This window comes from Megalobrama amblycephala, linkage group LG11 (assembly GCF_018812025.1).
Source record: "Megalobrama amblycephala isolate DHTTF-2021 linkage group LG11, ASM1881202v1, whole genome shotgun sequence".
Lineage (NCBI taxonomy): Eukaryota > Metazoa > Chordata > Actinopteri > Cypriniformes > Xenocyprididae > Megalobrama > Megalobrama amblycephala.
Window position 1 is genome coordinate 27,857,356 of NC_063054.1, and position 27,652 is coordinate 27,885,007.

The 27,652-nt window shown below is 37.5% G+C and overlaps 2 protein-coding genes across 6 annotated transcripts in view; one reads left to right on the forward strand and one right to left on the reverse strand.

Annotated features, from left to right (window-relative positions):
* Positions 1-13,212, forward strand: part of pnocb (prepronociceptin b) — a 17,362-nt gene extending 4,150 nt beyond the window's left edge. For 2 of the 3 annotated variants that reach the window (XM_048207149.1, XM_048207148.1), the window contains exons 2-3: positions 9,485-9,669; positions 12,126-13,212. In XM_048207149.1, the coding sequence (XP_048063106.1) occupies positions 9,547-9,669; positions 12,126-12,725 (723 nt within the window). In that variant the 5' untranslated portion in view covers positions 9,485-9,546 and the 3' untranslated portion in view covers positions 12,726-13,212. Of the gene's footprint in view, positions 1-3,700; positions 4,142-9,484; positions 9,670-12,125 lie in introns of those variants that run through there. The other variant, XM_048207147.1, reaches the window with a different exon arrangement.
* A 1,604-nt stretch (positions 13,213-14,816) lies between these two features.
* On the reverse strand, positions 14,817-26,251 carry znf395b (zinc finger protein 395b). Of its 3 annotated transcripts, none has more exons than XM_048207151.1 (10): positions 26,125-26,251; positions 23,937-24,047; positions 23,699-23,841; positions 23,413-23,519; positions 21,646-21,845; positions 21,431-21,531; positions 16,847-17,087; positions 16,614-16,703; positions 16,400-16,518; positions 14,817-16,166 (listed from the first exon to the last, which is right to left on the reverse strand). In XM_048207151.1, exons 2-10 carry the CDS (start codon positions 24,003-24,005, stop codon positions 16,055-16,057), a joined length of 1,182 nt encoding a protein of 393 aa, XP_048063108.1. In that variant the 5' UTR covers positions 24,006-24,047; positions 26,125-26,251; the 3' UTR covers positions 14,817-16,054. The 3 variants fall into 3 exon arrangements, with proteins under 3 accessions (XP_048063108.1, XP_048063109.1, XP_048063110.1); XM_048207152.1 differs by lacking the exon at positions 26,125-26,251 and adding an exon at positions 26,076-26,111; XM_048207153.1 differs by lacking the exon at positions 26,125-26,251 and adding an exon at positions 24,325-24,471.
* Between the last annotated feature and the right edge of the window lie 1,401 nt (positions 26,252-27,652).

Sequence of the window (27,652 nt, forward strand, 5' to 3'; positions counted from 1 at the left end):
CATTTGTGCAATTTGTTGGTCTAAACAGTTATTTGACATTTCAGTACACTTCCTGTTACATTGTTGCTGTTAAGATTTAGCCGAAAAACCAAATATTATGCTGTTCAGGCTCCATTATGACAATTTACCCCATAATGGACATTTTTTCTCAAAGTTGTTTTGTTTGTTTTTCCCTTGGGGCAAGAACAGAGGAAATTTCAGTAATTCTTTCTTTCTTTCTTTCTTTCTTTCTTTCTTTCTTTCTTTCTTTCTTTCCTATCAGAATCAAGGATTATTCAACTTTAAAAGTTGGATTAAAACAGTTATTTTATAAAAATCTTGTGTTAAAAGCACTAAAATCCTCCATAAGAATCTAAGTCCTTCCAACTTTTAAAATGTCATAAAAATCCCTGACACAAGTCTAAAGTTACATAAATGTCAGGCACAGATAAGGAAACCTCTGATAACACAAGAACATCCCCTGACTGTCTGAACAGGCTGTCACTCCCATTCTCACATTACAGAAAATACTCTACCAATTATTTTCTTCTTATTTCACTTCTAACTATAGCAGCACCTACATTATGTCTAACCAATGACCAATGAATTTCTCATTCCTCATCCAGTCAGTGTCCTGAGATATATTCCGGCTCAGTTTTTTGTGTGCTATGTTATCTAGTCCTTTTGGAGCTAAATCATTTTTGTGTTGATTTTCTATAGCCTTGACTAAAATTTAATTCAAAGTTCAATCTCTCTCACCTACTGGCTTTATATATCTTACATTTTCTAATATATTGAGTTATGTCTTTGGGTTATTCTGCTGAAATCAATTAAGTGTCTAGTATTAATAGTCATCATTGAAAACTATTGCCAAGGGCTTCCCATAAAACAGTAGTGTCTCACATGGACGTGGACAAGCCTCAGTGCTCTTCATCGCCTCATATAATAGTAAAACTTTGCCCTGGAATGATGAAGGGAATGAAACAACATTGACCAGAGAGGCGCCCCAATCATTCTGCGTCACAGGGGTGAATAAGCCCGCTCGTATAATTGCATATCTGGCGTAGAACTGACTTCAATCTTACTCTGAGGTGGTCTCTCACCACAATACATTCAGGTGCTGGTTCTGTGATTCAGCCACTGCCGTAATATGATATTGCACAGAATCTGATGAGTTCCTCTGTAGCGGCAAGGCGCATTTCTGATTGTCTGTGTATAATAAATAATTCCTGACTTACTGTATGGAACAGTATGCAAATGCATGGGACAGGGACTCAGGTGATGGGTTATTTTGGTTGTTTATTATTTAGGAACGAGTTATCAAAGACTGAGTATTGGACACATCAAATTAATAATTGTGATGCTTATTGGTTGTTCATTTCGTCAGTGGAACAAATGCATGACACATGCTTTTTATAATCACTATGTGCATTTAGAGATTAATTACAAATCAGGATTTGTGTTTATTTTTGCATCTAATCCATGTTATTTAACGGCCTCTGAAATGACATGATTAGGGAGATCAAAGCAAGCTATTGTTACTTAAAGTGTGCTCTTATCCAGACCTATATTAGCTAGTGGTCTTACCCAAATGAGTTTATTTTTCAACAGGCTTTTTCTAATGCTGAACCACTTACAATTAAAATGTGCTCATTCAAAGTAATTATCAGCTGGAACACAATGTTACAGTATTTCAATTTTCCCCAATGCTTTGGCTGAGGTAGGCTTGCATGCTTATATATGCTCATTATGTAAGATCCCAACCAGAGCCTATACCATGACAGTAGTTCAGCAAACTCAGGGTTACAGGATTAGTTTCAAGTTGACAAAACCAGACCAATTCAATCAGGCTTCATTTGTACCATGACACTGATCATCAACTTTCACTGTCAACTCAGGCTTTGATCTTGAGTTCACAGAGAGCGAGCACATGAAACTGTGACGTCAGTAGTGAACAGCCAATCGCATGCCTTGAAACTTAGCAAAACTGCAATTCACTTCTCACGAGAGACTCAGAGCAATCTCTTCAGCTGAAGATTAAGAGATTGAACAATATGAAGCACATAAATGCATTTAAACAGAAAGAAAAAATATCTTGCTATATTAGTGCAAGTGAAAGTTGTGTACAGAGACTCGAGCATGTAAGCTCACATGTAGTCATTTTTAATGCTTTAACTATCTACTGATTCCAAATCTTATATATTATCTGTATATATTTATATTTATTTAAACTAAATGCTTAATAATAATTGTTAAACTATAATTGCTCATATGCAATGGATTAGGGGTATAATAATTCTATAAATAATATATTAATCATATAAAATAATTATATTAAATATCTTTGTCTTTAAAAGTCTGTTACTATGTAGTGACCTTTAATTTGGATCAAGAGAAACTGGGGGAGCTCACCGCTTTTTGGTCTAATTTCGGTTTGAGATCCTTTACACAGAACCTGGCCCGGAGCAGGTTAGCTGTGCAGTGTACGTTACTATGGTGATGAACACTGCTAAAAGCCGAGCCACTTTCATGGTGCCTAAAACCCAGGGTTGGCACAAATTAAACCAAAACATACCTGGCTAACCAGCTTCATGGTATAGACTGGATTGTGCTGGATTGGTGCTGGTCTACCTGGTTTTTAATGTGAATTGAAATTAGCAAACATGGTGCAGAATTCCAATTTGAATTTAAGTTCTTCAGTTTTGTTTTCATGGATTTTTTATTTGTATCGCATATTATTTCCTGTTTCCTTCTGTTGTCATGGTTGCTAAGTATGTTTTTGTTTGTCGTCATGGTTACTCATTGTTTCATAGATTTCACACACCTGATCCTTGTTTTGTTCATTGAGTTTGCTTGATATATTGCCCTCAGTTTTTTGTTCTTTGTCTGGTGGTTGTGTTATCTCACATATTTTGCCAATTTGGGTTGTTTTCAACCCAAGGGCTGGGTAAATATAGGACAGAACACATGTTGGGTTAATTTTTTCCCAGCAAACTTGGGTAGAAAAAAGATTTTTGATTTTTGAAGAGATGTTGATTTTTGTAGAATAAACTTATTTTAGTGCGTTTATCCAATTGAGATATCCAACAGTTGAGATTTTTCTAAGTGTAGAATTTAGGTTTAACTAGAAAAGCATGATTTGACAGACAGACAGAGTTTGAATATTGTCTTGACAAAGCCTTGTTTGAAAGATTTCAGACCTTTGACTGTTTTAAAAGGATTGAAGGTTCATATGGCTTACAGATAGAACTTTGAAATTACATCATATAAATGAGCTTTCGTGGACCAAAGGTTAAAAAAAAACTTAATTACCCAAAATGCATTGAATTTCTCTGAATTACAGTTTTCTCTCCCATTCCCATTTAAATTTCAAGTCAGCTTCCTGTGGGGTGTGGCCAGGTCAATTAAATTGTAATTTAAATTGCAACTCATGAATTGAGAAGGAACATTTATGTATTTAAATGCTGTATAAAATCCAGTTAGTTGTATGATTCATTACTCTATTAAGCATTACTTTCCTAAACAACAAGTTTTTCTCTTCTTATTCTTCCTGGCAAATCTTGTCTTTCCTTTGGAGTGGATGTGAAGTGCCAGCATCCACCGAGACTTCTCTTTGCCTCTGGGACATTTTGTTTTTCTCCTGTATGCACCGCTCAACTGTAAATTGCATCTCGGGCTTAATTTGCAACTCTCACTCCCAAGCCAGGGTTTAGCTTGTTAAAGGCACGTTATCTAAGTTTCTTATCATCAGTTAATTGATGAGAACTCTGTTTGGACACATACAGTCAATGGATAAAACCAATTAATATTTGGTCCATGACTAGAATGGATATACAATTCGAATGATGAATATTTTTAGCCCAGGTCATTTCTTCTGGGGTGGGGAAAGAGGTGACGTTGGTAGAGCCTAGTACGTCAGCCTTGACTAAGGGTTGTATGGCTGTCCAGGTTGTGCGTAATACCCTGCCTTGGTGTAGCCCCATCCACAGACACTGGCGGGGGGGCTGAACCAGTGGAAGGGGTGTGCCGTTATAAGAGGGGAGAGAAAGGGAGCAGGCAAGCAGTTGAACAAACCAAGAAGCTGAAGATTGGACATAACCGCCACACCTCAAGACTGAAAGTGAGAGAGAGACTGAGAACAAGCCCTTATCGCAGACGGCAGGTAAAACAAGTGTCATGTTGATACTTCTTTTGTATTTTTGTATTGATTCTAATTCCACAGTGAAAGAATACAGATTATACCTGTTTTATTGGGTCATTTTGCCTGATGTGACAAGTATTTTGTGATTACTCACTTTTTTTTAGATGGCTAGTCTTTACATACTAATTTGTTGAAGCAATAATGACTGCAGTTGCCATCACAGTCAATGTTTTTCTTATGGGGGTGCAAATGGGTTAATGTGTTGTGATCCCTGGATGACGTTTGAATGATTAGTGCTGCTCTTTAAATAATCTTTTTTCCATTACTCATGGCTTTTCCCCATTAATCATCTTCATGGTTACCAATTAACCGACATTAACCTATGTGGCAGAATTTTTTTTCTGTTGTAAACTTTTTGTTAAGTTTTTCATTTTCAGACGTATGCCTTTCTTTTTATTTATTTAAATATTTTTTAAATATTTATTGCAGAAATAGAATAGAAAAATTCTGGATTATGTTTGTTTTGGTGTAGCATTAGGCTCTCTCACAAATTTTAAGTCCACTAACGATTGATTGAAATTGCATATAACACTAGGCACCAGAACTAAGCAAATGAATTCCATTCAAAGCTTTGATCACAGACACTTGAGTGTCTGCACTGGGTTTCCCAGTGAAGAGGGAAGCGCCGCAATTCTAATATATTTACTCACAATATTTTTTACAGCTGTAATTGAACTAAACTTAATACAATGTGCCCACTGAGACTCCCTTTAATCATCTAATAGAGCATTTTGTGCTCATTTTTCATTCCAGTTTTTAATGTAATTTCAGCCTGCGCAGAACAGCAACAAGTGTGCTATTCATTTAATATTTTCTGCTTCTAGGACAACATTTAATCTATACTAGTAATTAACATGATCAATATTAAAAAAGACTGGAATAAATGTATATGTGTGTATATATATATATATATATATATATATATATATATATATATATATATATAAAAGTATTCTTTGTGGAGGCAAAGCACAAATATTTGAAATTTTATTTTATTTATTGTTCATTTTTTCATATATTTTGTGTTTTATAAACAATACACCATATATAACAATACAAAAAATGATAGTCAAATCTCATTTCAATTATGTAAATTATAGATATAGATAGATATAAGATATAGGTTAATCAATTTAGCTTAATCTATATAGATAGCTTAAGCTAGATACAGCTGAATTTCAGATATTTTTTTAAAATGTATATTTAAGGAGTATAACAATGTATGTATTTATTATAATTATATATAAACATATTTTAATTTAACTTTTTAAACTTTATCCTTTATTATTATTATTATTATTATTATTATTATTATTAAATCCTCTGTAAGAAGCACTTCATACTCTCTCTCTAGGAAGCAATCAAATGTCTCTTTAAAGGCCTGCAAAATATCTTCATGAATGTCATGGAAATTTACACATATATTTTATTTCAATTTATGAAAAGTCTCTTTTATTTGGCTTGCATCTGTGGACTAAGGCAAATACACCACATCTAAATAAATCTTCCAAATTGCATAGATTATGCATCCCATAATATATTCATGCAACAATCCTCTATGAATTGAAACATGAAAGCCGCTTGTCTAATTTCATGTAATTATTTTAAAACTTTGCACTGCACTTTCCTCAGATTAATTACCTGAACCATGTTAAATTGATTTTTACCCTAAAATCCATTAGAGCAGAAGTGATGCATGCATAATTATGTACATCTATCAATTAGAGTTATACTCTCTTACACAGGCAAGAGTAAATCTATTAAATCAATTAATGCCCCCAATGGATTTCCATGCAGAATCTGTCAACATTTAAGCTTGAGCAACATTAATTGCAATAAAAATTGTGAGCTGCACAGAATCAAGGGATCACTTAGATAGAACCAGTATAAGGTCGAAGCTGCCATATCTGATGTTCACTTTTCCTATGATTATGCATTATTGTGGGACTTAATTCCCATTCTCAGCTGCTCCTGAACTTGGACTATATATATATATATATATTACATTGAAATCACATACCCTTTCCATGAGTCAAACGGTCTAATGTATGCATTTACTTTCACATTTGCTTTTGATTGAGGCTGTGACGGTGGCATTTATTTCATTTTCTCCTCACAATTGAAATATCATGCCTATAGTTCTTCAAAAATAAATAAAGAAAGAAACTTTTCACTCCCTCCCCCTTCTCTTTATGTTCATTGTCATGGCCACGGGGAGGATAATGCAATGATTGCTGCTGTTCTGCCAGTGAAGAGGCAGTGTGTGTGGAGGGGAACCATGATCATCTGCAACGGGACTGCAGACTCCGAGCCCTCCGGCAATCGTTGTGCTCTCAATTAAAGTAACCATGCGAATCCCCCCATTCCTCAACGAAAATGGTAATGACAAAGAGCAGAGCCTAGATTATTTTGATACAATGCTATTGCGAAGGACAAAAAAATTGCTAGATGTAGCAAACAGGTGAGCTATCATTTACTGTGATGAAGTGCATTCAGCGGATGATATTAATGCGGATGAGAAACGAAAAAGAGGTCATGTTCCTCCTTCCATCTGCTGTGGAACAAACAAACAAAAGTAAATGTTATTTTCTGATTCTTGATATGTCTTGACACAGTTGACCGACGAAAATGGAAACGGGAAAAACAGAAGAAAAGCAGCAGACTTGAATCTAGTGGTGACTCAATTCAAGCATTTGTGTTTCAGCAAAGGCACAGGGACAGAATGAGAATGGGTTTTGGTGTTTACCGTGGAGGCGATACGATCAGGTGGCTGTAGGAGAGAGCGAACAGACTGGTCCAATCAGATTAGTCGCATTCCCTTAGATTAGTCAAAGACTGTAGACAGAGCATCTTGTCTATGAGGAAATGTATCACTGCAGCATTAGACCTAGTTCACCCCACAATGAAAATCCAAAACAACACTGGACCCCTCTAACATTCACTGTATGGACAAGAAAACTTGTATTATCATCTTTTATGTTCCACAGAAGAAAGAAAGTCATACAGGTTTGGGATGACATGTATCATATAATAAATCTTTGGAGTCAATAAGTGCCTTAGGTCAAACAGGACACTTCTGTTTCTCAGCAAAATAATACAGGCACAGAATTAGTATTGCAGATGACACTCGCTAAGGTTGATGCTTTTGCACTTTCCCTCCAGCTGTTTTCATGATTCCATTATCTCCAACAAACACTTTTAATAAGAGATTATAGCAGGGGATGATCGTAAAAAGTTCCATCAAATCACTCTCCAAATTGAACTGTATTAATGATGCAAGGGATTTAATTGGTTGGAAAACTTTTGTGTGTAGTGTTTTTTGATAGTCCTTCCCTCAGAGTGCTTTGGATACCCATGTCCACATGAGGGGCTGTAAGTATACATACTCTTTGCTCACTGAGCAGAGACATCTCAAGATGCTTTTATTGTCAACTTTTCATCACTGCTTCGCCGAAAGTTGGCTTTCATCAAAGAAAGCTTTTAGAGGTGCGCGGGCATGTGTGCGTTTCTCTCCTAATGCGGTCGTGACTAATGTGTTCTGGCGCAGTGCGTGAGTCAGAGTTTGATGGGAACTGCATTCCCGCTCTTTCTCTCCCGCACTCATTTCCTTCTCATTATGCCACACATGCTAATTCAGACATTAATTAGGGCCAATGATGAGTTTCCTTAATGAACTTCAGTATGTGTGGGGGAAAAAAACAGATGGTGGCTTGCAAATTTTGACATGTTTCATTGGTGACAGTAGTGGTAGTGATCCACCATTATGTCATACTTTCATGTGTGACTTTTGCAAATAGGTTTGATTCACTTTGAGACTTTGGGCTTTGCTGTGATTGTCATGATTTGATCTTATCTCCAGATGGATATGTGTTTGGCTTTAGGGAAAACTGGACCCAGTTTATCTTTAAAGTGTCATATTATCTGTTCTAATATCTGGGATTAGCAGGAATTCGTTTAGCTGATTGACAAGGGTGAAAAAGGTGTTTCCAGAGCTGATTAGCTACAGGTCCTTGTGAAATGTACTAGACCTTTCAATCTTTACCTACCCCAGAACCTAAAGTACAAAAAAAAAAAAAACATTATTGGTAGCCTAACACTTCATAATTGCATTCATTAAGAATATTACCCCATTAAATCACAAATATTTTGCAAATGATCATTCATAGTTAGAAAATTTGAGATAATGCATGAAAGTTTAGGGTCATAAAAAAGAAATAAGAATACTCTTATGCTCACCAAGGCTGCATTTATTTGACCAAAAATACAGTAAAACTGTAATATTAAGAAATATTCTAAAAATTACTTTTTTCTATTTTAATATATTTTAAAATATAATAATAGATTAATAAGATCAAAGATGGGCAATCTATTGATATACTCAAAATGAATTATATCTCATGTTTAAACACTATCTACATAAGAGCCAGCAGCAAATTCTCTAAGGACTGGCCAAGATGAAGCTGTTCTCTGTGGGTACTTGAGCACTGAGCGGCTGCTGACGGCCTGGAGCTCACATCTCCGAAAGCGTCTAAACAAATTTTCAAATAGGTGCTATGATTACATATAAATTGCATATCTGAGGTCTAAAGCCGGGCACACATTTAACGACTAGCTAAAACATTCTAAGACTGTGCTCAACATACAGCGATTGTTTCCTGCGACTGAAGCAGATTTATATACTTACACATGGAATTTGAACACCGACTTAAATCGCAGACTGAACGCAACTGGCTCTGACTGGACGCGTTTGAGCGCGATCAGTCATAAGTATCAATTTACATTCACAATCGTTAAGTGTGTGCGCAGCTTAAACAACTATGTTCTCGCCTAAAAAACTCTTACAACTACATTCCGTTACAAAATAACAGTAGTATCTAAAAAAAAATGGTGAAACGGTTCTCCTGGCGGTATTGGTAGAATATTGCATGGCTGGAAAGACCTCTTAGCCAGTCAGATTCGATAAACAGAAAGAACTGTTGTATATAAATGTTATAAAAAACAACAATCATCTCCAAGGAGTCCCTGGAATATGTTCCACAGACCTCTGTTTTTTTTTTTAAAAACTGTAACAACTAGCACCATAAAATGAGAACTAAGCAAGATGAAGCCAAGGGGCAAATATGACTAAATTACAATCCCTGAGCCAAATTGCTTATATATTCCGTTTTAAGTTTTACTATAAAGTGCTTAGAGTATCTGTAGAAGACTTTACAGCAAAAAGTTGTAAACTGCAACTGTTTTATTTAGAAAACGATTACCAGCGATAAACATCTTACCCTTCTACTCTTCTCTTTCCTTTATTAGAGCTCCCAGTGTCTACCCTTAATCCAAGTTCCTGCTTCACTTGTGTGTTCCGTGAGGAAGTCATGAAGACCCCATTTTGGACCCTGTTGCTCTTATGCTTGTGCTCCTCGGGTCACAGTGACTGCCAAGGGGACTGTTTAACCTGTGGACTCATCCTACCTGAACATCAAGCTTTTAATACATTGGTAAGTGCCTCGTCTACTAATATAAAAGTACAAACTCCCTATTAATGTTCATGGTTTTGAAATGAAATGCTCAGCAAGCACATATGTGTGTGGCGTATGCAATAAAACAACTAATAAATCAAATATGTCTATAAGTTATCTTAAAGCAGGAGTGGATGAGAAAACTGTGATACAAATCAGCTTTGTTAAAAGTTGGTCGCTGTCACGATAGTGGCTGTAATGAAGTTTTTAATGACTGCGCAGACCAAACAGCTGTGACTGGGGTGATTGGGGTAATGTCTGCCCATAATTGGCTGCTGTGGTGCCGTCAGCTGCTGATGTTGTGGGTAGGAGTGATTGACACTTGGTGGGGGCGCTCTTTCTATGACCAGATGGGTCCCTTTGGGCATGGTTTTCCTCTGTGACACCACAATGGTGTCAGATTTTAACATTTCATCAACAGATGAAGACCGTTTATTCGCACTCATATAGAGTATGCATGTTTTTCAACTACCCTCATATATTGTCTTCTATTTTCTGATTGTTTTTCAGATACTTATGACATTTAATTCGCAATGGCCAATTACTTTCCATGCATGCAACTTCTAGTTTCACTCCACTGCTATAAGCCGCTACACCATTTATGACCTATTTTTCCCCTGTAAATGGGAGATAATAAAAAAAATCAGGCTCACATAATCGTCCTTAGAGAGGGCATCACGTGAACATTTTGTGGAAAGAACCTGCATTTGTCTAGAGCTGAGCTGATCACATACATTATAAAGACTTTTATCCCATTCTAGTCACTCAATTATCATATCATTTCTTGCACCAATGCCACATATCATTTCACATCTCATTGCACTGGTAAGACCGTTTGCATGCAGCATTGTGCCACTAGGAATGTTTTATACTTAGATTTTTTATTAGAAAGGGCAAATCCAAATAACATCATAAATCTCCAAAGGATAAACCCTTATCCTTATTCCTTATTCTATCCATATTTTTAATAAAACAAAACATATACAAGAAAAAAAAATGAAAATATATATAAATCATACCAAACAGGAATAAGGAGATTTTCAAATAAATGCTTTTCTTTTGAACTTTACATTCATCAAAGAATCCTGAGAAAAATCATGTTTTTAATATTAAAGGTGCAATGTGTACATTTTAGGAGGATCTACTGACATAAATGCAATATAATATACATAACTATGTGGTGTATAAAGACCTTACATAATGAAACATTATGTTTTTATTACCTTAGAATGAGCCGTTTCTATCTACATACACCGCGGGTCCCCTTACATGTTAAGTCGCCATTTTGCACCAGCATGTTTCTACAGTAGATTTAAATGGACAAACTGCTCTACAGAGCGTGTTTGCTTGCCTGGCTACTCTTTGCTGTCTTAGACTACGACACTTGTCCTGTATTGGCCACCGTAGCTTCTCTTTATTGCAATTTGCATCCTCGCCGCTAGATGCCACTAAAATTTACACACTGACTGCACCTTTAAAGGGACAGTTCACCCAAAAATGAAAATTTGATGTTTATCTGCTTACCCCCAGGGCATCCAAGATGTAGGTGACTTTGTTTCTTCAGTAGAACACAAATGATGATTTTTAACTCCAACCGTTGCTATCTGCCAGTCAAATAATGGGAGTGAATGGGAACTCGAACAATAAGAGTGGAAAAAACTTACATAGACAAATCCAAATTAAACCCTGCGGATGAGACATCACTGCCGTTGTCAGACCTCACTAAGCGAGTGCTGAACGCAGTTGGACATAGTGGTGTATTAGAGGTAAAAAATGATAAATATATAAAAAATGATAAATATATATATAAATACTGTTCGGTTTCTCGCACAAACCGATAGTTTCGTGTCTTAGGACATCAATAAGCCCTCATGAGCCGCAGGGTTTAATTTGGATTTGTCTATGCAAGTTTTTTCAACTCTTATTGTTCGAGTTCCCATTCACTCATATTATTTGACTGACAGACGGCAACGGTTTGAGTTAAAAATCATCATTTGTGTTCTACTGAGGAAACAAAGTCACCAACATCTTGGATGCGCTGGGGGTAAGCAGATAAACATCAAATTTTCATTTTTGGGTGAACTATCCCTTTAAGCAGCACAACTGTTGAACATTGATAATAAGAAATATTTCTTGAGCAAAAAATCAGCATATTAGAAAGATTTCTGAAGGATCATGTGACGTGAAGCTTTGCGTCACATGAATAAATTACATTTTAAAATATATTCAACTATAGTTTAAATTGTAATATTATTTCACAATATTCCTGTTTTTACACATCATTTCAGTCATTCAAATCATTTCAACATTTAAATGAATATCCCGTTCAGTCCACATTGATAAGTATTTTGTCCATTTTATTGAGAAAAATAATAAAAATCTTTATTATGAAAGTATTCTTCATGTCATGTAAACAATATCTGCTTATTTTGCAGGTGTGTATCCTGGAATGTGAGGCACAGGCATCTCCTGCATTGACCTGGGATTTGTGTTCCCAAGCAGCGGGTCTGAACCAGCTTCCACTACCGTTACAGGAGGAGGAAACTTCAAAGCGCTCTGATGATGAAGCGGATCCTCTGGCCACAGTGAGCATAGAGAATGACAATGGTGTCGAGTACACTGAGGCTTTGGAGCGGTTTCGACATGCCGCGCAAGCACTCGGCAGCCAAAAGCCTTCAGAGGAGGAGGAGGAGAAACTCGGAATTTCATATGACCCGGACCTTGACCCGGGGACAGAGGAGGACCAGGATGGTGTAGGAGAAGAGAAGAGCGGTGAGGCAGCCGTGAGCGTTTCCAAGCGATTTGGAGGTTTTATGAAAGGTCGTCACGGTTTCCGGAAATTGGTGAGCTCCGGAAGGCCTTTGCAGAAACGCTACGGTGGCTTCATAGGGATAAGGAAATCTGCCCGCAAGTGGAACAACCAGAAGCGCGTGAGTCAGCTACTGAGGCAGTACCTGAGCTTGACGGGCCGCTCGGGGCGTTCAGGTCACACCAGTAACCTCTCCACCAGAATCCGAAGACAGAATGATGTTTAGATGGCCTTATAGCACAGGCCCTGGTCTTTTCACTTACCTCAACTCAACTGCTCATCAGCCATCAGTAACTGTGAACATCTGTCATGCACCACAGCCCAGAACTAGATTAATCTGTGTTTAATCAAAGAAGAGGAATATTTTGTATAGCGTTGGTTTTTATCATTGACATTTCCATGGTGCCGTTCCTGACATCAAAAACATCTCAATCAAGTCATTAGGACAAATGTTGTTGCTGATGAGAACTGATTGTTTATTTCAGAATCAAAACTCCTAGAATTAACCTTGAAGCATTGTGAAAAAATAAAATAAAAGGCAAAGCAGTGAAACTTGAATTGAGCATGTGAATCAGTTACAATTGAGAGCAGTGGGTTGTGGTGGAGTATCGCTCTTTCTTCTTCTGTTTTGGGGTTTACTGAGACAAAAGCACTTTATTTATTTATTTATTTATATTAATTATAAGCACTTTACACATCTGTGTTGTATGGAAATCAGAACCAATCTAGGGGTAATTAGACTGGTTTTCAAAATCAAAGTCAATGGGTGATTATTTTTTAGTCCAATATAGCGGTATTCTATAGGGACTGTTCGATGGTTTGTGAGGCAATGCTGCCCCCTAGAGCTTACACTCTAAATTATTGTCAATATTTTGTGGAAAACCACACATAAAAATCCTGACAGATATCACTGAGAATGGCTATTCATGCCATGTCGTAATTAACGTAAATAAATCTCTGTATGTTTTCGAATGATGCATTGATGTCATACTCCGATAGGTCTGCTTCAAGTCAAACACACCTTAAAGGGTTTATTCACCCAAAAATGAAAATTCTGTTATTAATTACTCACCTTCATGTCGTTCCAAACCCGCATGTCATTCGTTCATCTTCGGAACACAAACGAAGATCTTTTTAATGAAATCTGAGAGCCTCCATTGACAGCCTATGCAACTACCACTTTCAAGCCCCATAAAGGTAGTAAAGTCACAAAGTAATCCATGTGACTCCAGTGGTTTAACATCAATTTTATAAAACAAGCGACAAAAGTGATCTGTTTGCACAAAAAGAAAACATAATATACCACTTTATTTACAAAATATTCATCTGCACTTACGTCAACACAACACGCATGCGTTGTGGTGCTCTCGTGTCAACAGCATTTTGGTACTCATGAACACGTTGGAGATTAAAGCTGCAGTCCGCAACTTTTTTTGTGTTAAAAATGTACAAAGAATATATAATGAGAATATACAACATGAATCCATTTTCCAAACCGTGTTTTTGTCTTATCCTGAATCGTTATGGTACACTTATAATAAGTGTTTATATTCGGACTATTTCAGACTGGACTGGTAGGACTCGCCGCAGAGTAACACAGTAACGTGACTCGCCATAGACATACACGGAGAAAAGTAGCTCCGGCTAGAATGTTCCTCCGCAAGACGCGTGCAGTTCTGTTTATTAACCGCTAGAGGGCCAAAAAATCGCAGACAGCAGCTTTAATATTTTGTAAATATAGTGATAAATTATATTTTATGCACAAACAAAGCACTCGCGTCGCTTCATAAAATAAGGATAAACCACTGGAGTCACATGGATTACTTTTATGATGTCTTTACTACCTTTCTGGGGCTTGAAAGTGATAGCAGCATTTGTCAATGGAGGGACAGAAAGCTCTCAGATTTCATTAAAAAAGATCTTCATTTGTGTTCTGAAGATGAACAAAGGTCTTACGGGTTTGGAATGACATGAGGGTGAGTCATTAATGACAGAAATTCATTTTTGGGTAAACTAACCCTAAATCTGCAGTGGTCAGGTAGTACAAGTCGTGGCTCTCAGAAAATTACGAGTTTACACTTGAAGGCTTTTTACAGTTCAGAATTGTTACAGTAATTACGACATGGCGTGATTTGACAAAGTGGAATCTGAACGCGGCCTGTACATGTTAGCCAATCAGAAAATGTGGGGCTTTCTGCCAATGCCGTGTCTTGTTTGAAACAATTTATAGTTATTATTTGTGCAATTTGGTTTGGTTCCACAGAAACAGCACCTTTAATTGTTTGGTTCCTCCTGCTGAGAATGAATTTAGCATGTGTTCCAGCTTTCTGCATTTATTTGTGCATGAACATACAAATGAGATCATCTTAGTGCTTGACAGATTCACCCTCATTGGATGTCACAGAAAAGGTTTTGAAAACTGACACCCCCTACATGTAAAGAAAGAACTAGCAGATAGTCTTTCAGCATACTTTACAGTATTCTGTAAATAATGCTTTTGTCTGTGTAGACATTTTGGCTTTGTGAATACTTTTAATTTCAAACACATTCTGCAAGCATTTTTGGAAAGTAAGTTTTTTCTTTTAATCCTTTCCACTTGTACATGAAATGCACACAAAAGGCCAATAAAATAATTTTACAATTGTTCTTGTTATTTGTCATGCACAAATGACAAGCTTATGAAATTTGCATATTATATCTTGTGTCTTTTTAATTACACATCTTTTTTCAGTGTGATGTTATGCTTTCAAATCCTTTTAGATGTTTTCAAGGGGATGATCCAGTATTGTACAAGACCTTAACACGTTTCGGAAGGATGTCAAAAAACTTACAAAAGGAAAAGAGCCCGATCTATTGTCCAGGCAGCATTCAGTCAAGCTCCCTTTAACTCTTTGCAATAGCACTTTGGTATTCAATCGAAAGGTTATAGCTGCACTTTTATCTCCATCGGACAACATACTGTGGCCACCAACGTGGCCAATATCATTCACATCTCCCACTCAACACCACTGTAGCTTTATATCTGGCAGTTTAGATTGATTAGGAAGCGCTATGGCAAACGATAGTCAAACCTTGCGAAACTCAAAAGTTGTGACTTAATTTCTGAGTAAATACGTAGAAAAAAAGACAATACGTGACATTACACTGTTACACCTTTCAGGCTAACAAAACGGCAATAGAAAAAACATCATGAAAATGCTCAAAGCAATACATTGTCCACAGTATACAAAAATCAACAATCACTTAAATATCTCAGGTATGGATTGAAGTGCAGGACTGGGGTAGAAAAACACCTTGTTCAGATACAGGGTTACACTTTAGTCTTGTAAGAGGGCAGAGTTCACCTTTAAGGGGTTGGGATCCTACTACTCCACAGTCTCAACAGCTAGTACCAGCGTTCACTTTGTGGGAAATCATAACAAAAACACTTTTAACTCTAATAGGAAAACAAAAAAAAGGTAGAAAAGTGAAAAGAGGGATCCTCTACAGTGCAGGAAATAGTTGGAGGAAAGAAAGAAAATGGGGATTCTTCCTTGTCTCCTAAAGTCTTTCAGTTTAGTCTGGGAACCGCTGACAGGCTTTCTTCCAGCGGCAGGCGGTGCACCATTGGTCCCGGCGCTCCACGCCGTACACTTTCCGGCACTTTTTGGCCTCACCGCGGCCCTTCCTAAGGAAAAGACGAAAAAGTACACTTTTAAAGTAAACTTTTGTTGCGTAATGTTTAATTATTATAAATTAAAACATGTGTTTACATTTTTAAGTCATAAAACATTTTACAATGTATCTGAAAGGAATATATAGAAATAGTATATTAATATAGTATTATATTTATATGCTATTTGCACTAATTAAAGACCTTTTTCGTAACTACAGAGGGCAGCATTTAACTAAGCGGTTCACCTGAATGAACAGTGCCCTCTGGAGGGAGATGCACTCATGGTCTGTGATCTGGTGGGGGCGCTGTTCCGCTGTAGCCACTGCTCTCCAACGCTCACTGACCGGCTGCGAGATGTTGGAATCTACAGATCAACATAGTAATAAAAGGGCAGATGGCATAAAGTGTATTAAAATGCATCACTTATGATGTTAAGTGCTTTTGGAGAGGCAGACCAACCTGAGGTTTCTGCTGGACATCACCAGGCGGGGTCCAGCTACAAAAGGTGGGAGAGCCTGGAGAGACTGTCACCTGAATTGGCGCACAGGCCTGCAGTAAAACAACACAGTGACGGAAAAAACACACACAATTAACTCACAAAAACACACTAACATCACAAAGATTTTAGACAAGATTTCTATGCTTAATTTCCAAACAATCAGTTTCAGCCAGTTATCTCAGCTGATCTGTACTTGATAGAGATGTTCAGTGTGGATCTGCCACACGCTGCTTGGAGCTGATTGGCTGAGTGGGCTTGACTGGAATGGAGCATCTTGGTGTGCTGGGGTGGATTGGCTTTGGGTGGAGCTGCAGGACGTCCAGGCCCCGCTTGAGAAGGAAGGAGCAGGAGATGGAGGTGCAGTTTCCTCATCTTCAGAGGAGACCTCTGTGTAGTAGAAGTCTTCCTCCCTATGTGACTGCTCTGAACCCCCACTGTTTGAGTGAAGATAAAATAATGGGAAGAATAAGAAACATCATTTGTCGCTTATTTTCAGGCCTAGTAAATAATGTAAACCTATATACTTATACATGGTTTTTCAAACCAGTAAAACACACTGCTTAAACATTATTAACCCATTAAGGCCTGACGTGAAATAATAAAAGTCACACTTTAGATTAGGGTCCAGTTATCACTATTAACTATGATTTTTGCCTCAATAATCTCCTAATTACTGATTATTAAAGGATTAGTTCACTTTCAAATGAAAATTACCCAAAGCTTTACTCACCCTCAAGCCATCCTAGGTGTATATGACTTTCTTCTTTCTGATGAACACAATCGAAGTTATATTAATACATTTCCTGACGCATTCGAGCTTTATAATGGCAGTGAACAGGACCAACGAGTATGAAGCTGAAGAAAGTGCATCCATCCAAAGCAAAATGTACTCCACACGGCTCCGGGGGGTTAAAGGTGCCATCGAACGTTTTTTTACAAGATGTAATATAAGTCTAAGGTGTCCCCTGAATGTCTCTGTGAAGTTTCAGCTCAAAATACCCCATAGATTTTTTTTAAATAATTTTTTTAACTGCCTATTTTGGGGCATCACTAAATATGAGCCGATTCATGCTGCGGCCCCTTTAATTCTGAATGAGTTTGAATGAGTTTGAGGCTGTGCTCCGTGGCTAACGGCTAATGCTACACTGTTGGAGAGATTTATAAAGAATGAAGTTGTGTTTATGAATTATACAGACTGCAAGTGTTTAATAATGAAAATAACGATGGCTCTTGTCTCCGTGAATACAGTAAGAAACAATGGTAACTTTAACTACATTTAACAGTACATTAGCAATATGCTAACGAAACATTTAGAAAGACAGTTTACAAATATCACTAAAAATATCATGTTAACATGGATTATGTCAGTTATTATTGCTCCATCTGCCATTTTTTGCTATTATCCTTGCTTGCTTACCTAGTCTGATGATTCAACTGTACACATCCTGCCTGCCCTTGTCTAATGCCTTGATCATGGCCTGGCATATGCAAATATTGGGGGCGTACATATTAATGAGCCCGACTGTTACGTAACAGTCGGTGTTATGTTGAGATTCGCCTGCTTTTCGGAAGTCTTTTAAACAAATGAGATTTATATAAGAAGGAGGAAACAATGGAGTTTGAGACTCACTGTATGTCATTTCCATGTACTGAACTCCCAGATAGCAACTTTGTGTCGGCCCAAATCCGGCCCACATCTGGCACATGCGGGATGATGATCTGGGCCACATGTGGCAGGAATGATGGCACTTGGGCGGACCGCTCCTGTTTGCCAGATCTAGACCACAAGCAGGCCATAGAAATGCCAAATGTCAGCCAAGAGCAAAGAACTGGACCTTATCTGATCCACAAAATATTTATATATTATTTATAGAGTCATCTCAGCATTAACAATCCTGTTATCAAGCAGAATCACTGAAGGAAAGAAGGAAACAGGAAAAAAAGAGATGAGCAGAAACACAAGAACTACAACTGACTTCAGTCACAGCCTTAGATGAAATCAACTGAAGATAAAAGACATTAAATCTCTCAAGATCTGATTAAACAACTCCACAAACAGCATTACCAGCTTCACTTATTACTAACCTGACTGACTTTATTTCTGTCACACATCTACAGAAGTTCCTGCTGAGAATTAACAGAAGTTTAACTCTCATGTTGGTTTCATTTCAGGTTACCATGATGGTGATTGATGTTTCCATTAGTTGGCCTCTTAACTTTTAACATATATTTGTTTTCTGTGGCTGCTGTGATAGTGTTTCTGTCAAACACATTAGCAGCAGCAAAGAAAACTGAAACATGATCATGTGATCATTGTAAACTATTGATGATTTTGTAATCATCATATAGCCTGTGAACAACACTGTGTCCTACAATTAGCCATCAAATAGTCTGCTTCACTGAAGTCTTAATAATTGAATATAAATGTTACTGCAAAATGAAATCCAGATATTTTGCAGAAATCTGTTAGAAGATGAAAATAAATAAAAACACAAAAAGGAAAACTATGTTGACAAACATAGATATCAGTAATCAGCATATGAATCTCACTGATGGTGACAATAAACAAAATATTTAGACAATCAGATCAGCTGCATAATGCTCTGATGCATTCTGGGAGTTTTGTACTATAGTACCCAGCATGCATTGCGGCTACATGATGCTTTTTATTGTCACCATAGTTGAGATTCATGTGCTGATTCTTGATGTCTTAGTGTGTCATCTCAAAGTACCTTTTTAAAAAAATAATAAAAATAATAATTTCTGCAATACAGCTCAAGCTCATGTCACAGAAACACAGGGTTTGTAATGTTAGTGTATTAATGGCGCAAACATTTTTTTTTCATCTAAACAACATCATTGATTAGTAAAATCATCAACGGCTAACAGCCAACACCTGATCTCATTTCAATTTTTATTGCTGCTGCTAATGTGTTTGGTAAACACACTATCACAGCAGTCAGAAAAGACAGTTATATATGTATAAAGTTAAGAGGCCAACTAATGGAAATATCAATCACCATCATGGTAACCTCAAATGTAATAAACGAGTTAAACCTGGTAACTCTCAATAAGAGCTTCTGTAGACGTGTGACAGAAACAAAGTCAGTCTGGTTAGTAATAAGTGAAGCTGGTAATGCTGTTTGTGGAGTTGTTTAATCAGATCTTCAGAGATTTAATGTCTTTTATCTTCAGTTGATTTCCTCTAAGGCTGTGACTGAAGTCAGTTGTAGTTCTTGTGTTTCTGCTCATCTCTTTTTTTCTTCTTTCCCTCAGTGATTCTGCTTGAAAACAGGCTTGTTAATGTTGAAATGACTCTATAAATAATACATAAGATTTTGTGGATTAAATAAGGTCCAGTTCTTTGTTCTTGGCTGACATTTGGCATTTTTGTGGCCTGCTTGTGGTCCAGATCTGGCAAACAGGAGCGGTCCACCCAAGTGCCATCATTCCTGCCACATGTGGGCCAGATCATCATCCCGCATGTGCCAGATGTGGGCCGGATTTGGGCCGACACAGTGTTGCTATCTGGGCTCTTGTTATTTGACTATGCCAAGATAAATTCAATTTTTAATTCTAGGGCACCTTTGATAAAGGCCTTCTTGAAGCAAAGTGATGCCTTTGTGTAAGAAAAATATCCATATTTAACAAGATATAAAGTAAAAAATCTAGCTTCCACCAGACCGCCTTCCATATTCAACTTAGCAAGCTGACGTTGCGTCAGTTAAGGTTTTTTCCGTAAGTTAAATACGGAAGGCGTAGGACGTAGTGTAAGCATTTTGAACTGCGAGAGGTGTTACACTTTCTTTGTAAGTTGAATACGGAAGGCGATGTGGTGGAAACTACATATTTTACTTTATAACTTGTTAAATATGGATATTTTACTTACACAAATGCTTTGCCTTGCTTCAGAAGGCCTTTATTAACCCCCCCCAGAGCCGTGTGGAGTACGTTTATGGCTATTGGATGTACTTTCTTGAGCTTTGTACTCGTTGGTCCCTTTTACTGCCATTATAAATCTTAGATGCGTCAGGATATTTATTAATATAACTCCGATTGTGTTCATCTGAGAAGAAATTCATACACACCTAGAATGGCTTGAGGGTGAGTAAAGCTTGGGGTCATTTTCATGAGTGAACTAATCCTTTAATAGTTAGTAAGGTAGTTGTTAAGTTTAAGTATTGGGTAGGATTAAGGGATGTAGAATATGGTCATGCAAAATAAGGCATTATTATGTGCTTTAACGAGTTTGTTTGCCCATTTAATCTTTAGGGTATTAGGTTAGCTAATTTGGCTGAGGAGGGGCTTGATGAAGCAGCTTCAACTTGAGCTTTGATGTGAATAAATATAGGATATATGATTACATAGGGCAAGGTACCTGAGATGAAGGTGGAGTTTGGGGAGGTGGAGGGATGCTGGAACAGCCGAGACTGAAGAGAGGTAAGCAGCTGCTTATATACTCTGGCTGTTGATTGGAAGATTAGATGGGCTCGCTCCTCCCTAAATTACGTTTAGGAACTTCACTTATAAGTACTAATAAACAGCCAATATCCTAGTAATATGCATGCTAATAAGCAACTAGTTAATAGTGAGAAATGGACCCTAAACTAAAGTGTTACAAAAAGTTTGTATATATGTTTTTTTGTTGAGTACCATATTTGATACACCAGATAACAAATATAATACAGCAGGCTTTATAGGGTTAAAGATGCATCATAACGCTCCTGTGCCTCAATCTCAGTTGTTACATGAGTTTGGTATGCACGGACATACTCACCCCAGGTGAAGAATGCGAATGTGCCGTTTCATTCCAACCCGTGAAGTCAGCACTTTCCCGCAGACAGGCCACAGACACCTGTACGCTCCCCTGCTCAAGCTCTGAGAGTGAGAAAGAAAAACAAAGAGTGACTCACATGTATTTTTAAAACATCAGCTTAAAATGCGGTCTATTTACCCTCAGGTTCAGCAATCTGACAGTCTTCTCTTTCTCACCTTGCACCTCCTGGCCTCTGGCTCCTCACATGCGGCTTGGTCCAGCTCCATGTGCAGCCCTTCGTCTGTCAGTTGGCCCGAGCTCCTGTCCATCTCAGTAACCGATGGAGAAGGGGCTGGGCTTACACTGCCATGGTCCCAGCTCCAGTAACCGCTGCTGCCGCTGTCAGACAGCTCACCTCCACAACACTCCATGTCAGCTATAGTCACAGACAAAAGAGAGGACAAGTGTAAATAAAACCGGCATAACCATAGAATTGCTAAATTCATTGTTTGGTTGTGTTATGCTGTACAATTAGTGTTGTCACGATACTGGAATTTCTAACTTCGATACGATACCTTGAAAAATATCGATATTCAATACCATTTTCGATACCACTGGGGAAACTGCCATATATACCGCCATACAGATAATTTGTTATTATCTCTTTTTGTTTGTTTGTTTTTTGATAATTTGAGTAATTTTGTTGCAATAGCTTACACACAGCACAGGGAGGCTTTATTTGAATTGTTGACTTAAAGTTACACACAAAAAAATAGACAAATAAACAGTCATTAAAAATAAGAGCATATTGCAAACAAAAGCACGAATAAATACAACAGAATAAAGAGACAAATGAAATAAACATGGCTTTAAGTTTTTCAGGTGGGTCTAACAGTAGTATTCATGTAAGAAATATATAGAAATTTAAATAAATGTAAAATAGCACTGGATAGTCTTAATTGTAAAAATTAAATACAGATGAATGCTTACAATTCAAGTAAAAAAAAGTTTTTCTGTCAAGAGCATAGAGTGACTTTCTCTGATCACTTTTTCTCTTAGTCTTTTGTTCTTTTATTAACATGACAGGCAGCAGCAAGTTTATTAGGCTGCTGCCCCTTAAAGAGCTTATGTATGGATCCAATATACTGTTGTTTTTTCTCTCAACTATTTACATTCCAAAACTGACTGTATTTACTTGAATACACGGCATTTTGACATAACTTTGTATGTATTTGACAATTTAAGTGCAATAAGCCATGAAAAAGTAGTCAATTTGGTACTCGCGAGCTGTTTGAGGGGTGGCTTTATGTGTGCGCCATTTAGATCAGTAGTGCATGTGCTTTTGGTGTGAGCACGAAACCTGTGGGAATTGACCGTTTGCGAAGACAAGCCATGCCGCTCTCACGCCACACGTTCTCACACAGTGAAAAATACAACGCGGAGCAAAGAGGAAGCTGACAACGTATCGACAGACAAGGCAGAGCAGGTTACTTTTTGATATGGAACCAAGTCTCAAAGTCTCGGATACGGTGTTATGACTGGTTAGATCGCCTGTCAATCAAACTCCCAGTGAATGGGTCAATTAATAAAATTATGCACGATACAAGCACTATTCAACCAGGAGCAAATGAGACGAGCGAGTGAGAGGAAGCAGGTGTGTTAATTCACCGTCGGAAAGAAGAGAGCAGAACACGCAGCTGCTATCGGCGTATCGATACTTTAGAAAAGGAGTATTCGAACAGTTTCAGATATTTCAGTATCGATATGTCAAAATTTTAGACAACACTATGTACAATACCAACATTTTTTTAAATGTGTATATATTATATATATATATATTTCAAAGAGCGAAAATAAAAACTAAAAGTCTCCCCTAAATTCTATCTAAAATCTGATAAGCTTTTGTTTCAAATAAACTGTCTGCATTGGTTTGTCAAGCAAGCATACACTGAAAAAGTGTTCCGTGTTTGGTAAGACATGGTTTCCAAAAGAAGGCAGTTCACCTGGTAGGAGGTCCCTCTGCGGGGGGCTTTGGACCACTGGACTGCAGGACAGACTGGTGAGCACCATTGCAGCCATGATCTCATCCATCTCCACCGACTCAGGACTTCTGAGTTATGGTAGGGAGCAAAAAAAATGTTCACATCACATTACACTGCATTATAGATCTATGATGCACACAATAACATTACACCTTTTACAGTATATGTAGAGAAATTCTGCTCTAAGAGAGTCTAGATTGATAATAAGACAACAAACTAGAGAGATGAAATGGATCTGCAGGTTAACCTGTAAGGTAAGTCCACAACAGAAGACTGTGAGAATGATTGAAGGTTTGTTTGCTGTGCGCTGACATCATCAGACCACTCTATCCCAGGTCCAAGCTTCTTCTGCACGCTCACCCCTTCCTGCCCACAACACTGCATGTAGCTCTGCAGGATTGGACACAATCAATTATATACAGACTATCCACACTTTCCTCATATTTGTAAGTTACAGGGGCTATACCAGTTATTGTGATACATACCATTCCCTCCTGCCCTTCTGTGCTCATCTGTATTGTGTTCAGTCCTGCTCTGGATCTCACCGCTGCCATGCTCTCAGCCCAACAGTCGGCTTTGGCTCTCCGCACAAAAAGCTAGAAAGCAGGGAAAAGCATGTTATAACACCGTTCGTTTAATATCACATGTTTTAATCTGAGCGCCAAGCAGGCTAATAATAACAACACACAAGCTCTGCGACAACGCCACGAGGCCATGCAAACGTGCAAAAATAAATAAATAAATCAATCAATACCTTTACAAGCATTACTCTCTATTAAAATCTAAATCACTTATACGCGAGTTTCATTGGAAACTTAATCAGATATGGGATTTACATGAAAATTTGTAATAAAATACAAAAAAAAAAAATACCTTTATCGAAGACAAGCGATAGATTTTTGAACATAGACAAGCAACGCAGCAGAATATTGCTCGGTGCCTTTACTTTTTTTAGGGCAACACACCCCCTGACTATGAGCCTCTCAGATACTGTAACTCCGGATTTATGGAGTGAAATCATGGAGAGATCTAAATCCCGCAACGGAATTAGGATTCATCTCAGTGAATCGAATGTTTTGAATCCATTCGCTCAAAATATTCGTTCAAAGGTCCTTTCTGAAAGTTAAATCATTATGTCTATTATAGGTAACTGTCTATCAACCAAGTCAACTGAACTATCGTTTTTCCATCTATTTTGTCAGCTTTTCTTTCTATTTGCATTGCAGTTGGTCTTTTTGAACGTATTTACCAGTTCAACACTTATGTGTTGATTCCTGTTTCTATCACAGATGACAGAAAATAAAATGCTTGCTGACAGCGTTTCATTTACACAAAACCAATTGCCTATTTCCTCCAGTAAATGCAGATTTAATCTTATTAATTGAAACAGTTAAAGAATTAGTCCACTTTCAAATAGGATTTTCCTGATAATTTACTCACCCCCATGTCATCCAAGATGTTCATGTCTTTCTTTCTTCAGTCAAAAAGAAATGAAGGTTTTTGATGAAAACATTCCAGGATTATTCTCCTTATAGTGGACTTCAATGGCCTCCAAACGGTTGAAGGTCAAAATTACAGTTTCAGTGCAGCTTCAAAGGGCTTTAAACGATACCAGATGTGGAATAAGCGTCTTATCTAGCGAAACGATCAGTCATTTTCAGAAAAAAATACAAATGTATATGCTTTATAAACACATATGATCGCCTTGCAAATGCTTCTGCTTTCTGTATTCTTCAAAAAGCTTACGCTGTATGTCCTACACCTTCCCTATTCAACTTACGGAACGAACGTGGCGCCAGTTCCGTTTTTTCCGTAAGTAGAATAGGGAAGGCGTAGGACATACAGCATAAGCTTTTTGAAGAATACAGAAAGCGAAAGTACGTTCAAGGTGATCATTTGTGTATATATACAGTTGTTGTTTTTTTAATGACCGATCATTTCGCTAGATAAGCCTCTAATTCCTCGTCTGGTATCATTTAAAGCCCTTTGAAGCTGCACTGAAACTAATTTTGACCTTCAACCGTTTGGAGTCCATTGAAATCCACTATAAGGAGAATAATCCTGGAATGTTTTCATCAAAAACCTTAATTTATTTTCAACTGAAGAAAGAAAGACATGAACATCTTGGATGACATGGGGGTGAGTAAATTATCAGGAAAATTTAATTCAGAAGTGAACTAATCCTTTAAACTGTGCCATTTAATCCAGATCCACACTTTAGCTGGGACGCTCGTAATGGGCGTTTACATCCAGCAAAAAACAACCTTCCCACTGGGGGCGGAAGCTGTGCTCTGATTGGCTGACTCGGTTCCCCGAAGGACACACCTTCATCCAACAACGTGTGCGTACACGAGTTTCTGCTCAACCCCCGTTAATATACACAACCTAATAAGCAAAACAACGAACAGTTGCAATACAATAAATCACATTTGTGCAAAATATTCTCGAAAATGCACACTTAAAACAAACGCATTAAACAGCCACACCAAAACAGCTCATTTTAAACACAGAATTCTCTCGAAACGACCACGGTAGGATTTTTAAAAAATCAGAACAGTTCACATAAACACCGGCTACACGATTATAGCGGGAAAAGTCTGTAAACATGCAGTGACATAAAATACCCTCAGTAGTTCTACTGTCAATGGAAACCCGGCGTGTTAATGATGTTACCTAGAATGTTTTGGTAGGGAGAGATGCCGCTGCCTGCTGCTCACCCGCGCTCCTCTGCCGTCAGTCAGTGAGGGGGGGCTGTACGTGGCGCTCGCGTAGGCTTACGTGCCGAATGACTGCAACATCTCACAACATGATTGTTTATATAGCTTAACACGGTGCTACACAAGGATAATTCGTGTTATTCTATATCACTATCCGTAGTAGGCTATTATTGCACGATTTTTAACTGTGCGGGGTTTATTGTATTTTTAATAATAGCATATAATAAAGTGCTCCACACTATTAAGTATTTTATTTATTTATTTTATACATATGTAGACTGTATCTGTGTGTGTTCTTGTATATATGGTTTATGAGGACACAAATGTGTATGTCATGGGTATTAGGCCATTACCCAAAGTAATGGCTTTAAAAAGCATACTAAACTGTGTTTCTAAAAATGCCACAAGTTTTCTGTGATGGGTAGTTTTCGGGTTAGGGTAAGTGTAAGGGGATAGAATACACAGTTTGTACAGTATAAAAACCATTTAGTCTATGGAGAGTCCCCACAAGGATAGTAAACCCGATGTGCATGTTTGTGTGTGAATAAAAATAGGCTATTTTGACTAAAACCTGCTCCTATAATATTGGTCTGTTCCATCATGTGTCTCTTAGACAAGCAGGAACATAAAACTTTCTGATTTTCTACCACATTATAATAATCACTTTTTTGTGCAAATTATACAGCTTTTATATTATATAGCTTTTATTTTCAATTTACATGATATACATGATAAAAGTATTATACACACTATATAAACACACACAGTACACAGTCCCATGAAAGTAATATATAACAAATATCAATATTTATCTTATGTCCATATTTAAAATAGGTAAAAATGTATCCCCAGGATAAGTCATTTTAAGTTAAATGTTAGACAGCAGTTTCCAAAGCAGTCCCTTGATGTGTGTCACCTTTCACCTACATCATTTGGTCTATTTCCTAAATAGTCAGCATTGTGTATTTGCAAACAGACATTTGGAAGAAAATGTTCATCATGTAAATGATGTCTGGGGATTATAAGCTTTCTTCTGTCGGCGGCCGTGGCCGACGGACTTCATCCTCCAAAGGGGATTTTAGGTCTGGACAGCGCAAGCATGTTGGGTTTCAGTCTCTGAATCCAGTCTGGGTATTGGCTCGAGGCATTGTATCATGTGACTCATGCTGACCTACAATAACCCAGACATGGTTGGCTTACTTTAAACAGTTTTATGTGAAGTTGCAGTGATGTTAAAACAGACATACTATTTATTTATTTATTAATCTAAATGTTTTTGAAAAGCAATAAATAAAATATATATATATTTGTCATGAACATTATTTTTGTATTACAAGTTTGTTTTTAAGACTTGCAAAATGAGAATAAATACAAACATTGCCTTTTCATCATACTAGAAATGTTTGTCTGGAATGGGAGGGACGTCAGGGATATTGAAATCAATATCTCTGATTTCAACCACAGTATCTGTAGGATTTGTGTTC

Bases quoted from the DNA above. Each gene is read 5' to 3' on its own strand.
- znf395b (XM_048207151.1), bottom strand. From the start codon at position 24,005: ATGGCAGCGGTGAGATCCAGAGCAGGACTGAACACAATACAGATGAGC. The intron at 23,842-23,936 runs GTATGTATCACA...CCAATCCTGCAG, and splicing joins CAGAAGGGCAGGAGGGAATG to AGCTACATGCAGTGTTGTGG. The intron at 16,704-16,846 runs GTACAGATCAGC...GTTTTACTGCAG, and splicing joins ACACTGAACATCTCTATCAA to GCCTGTGCGCCAATTCAGGT.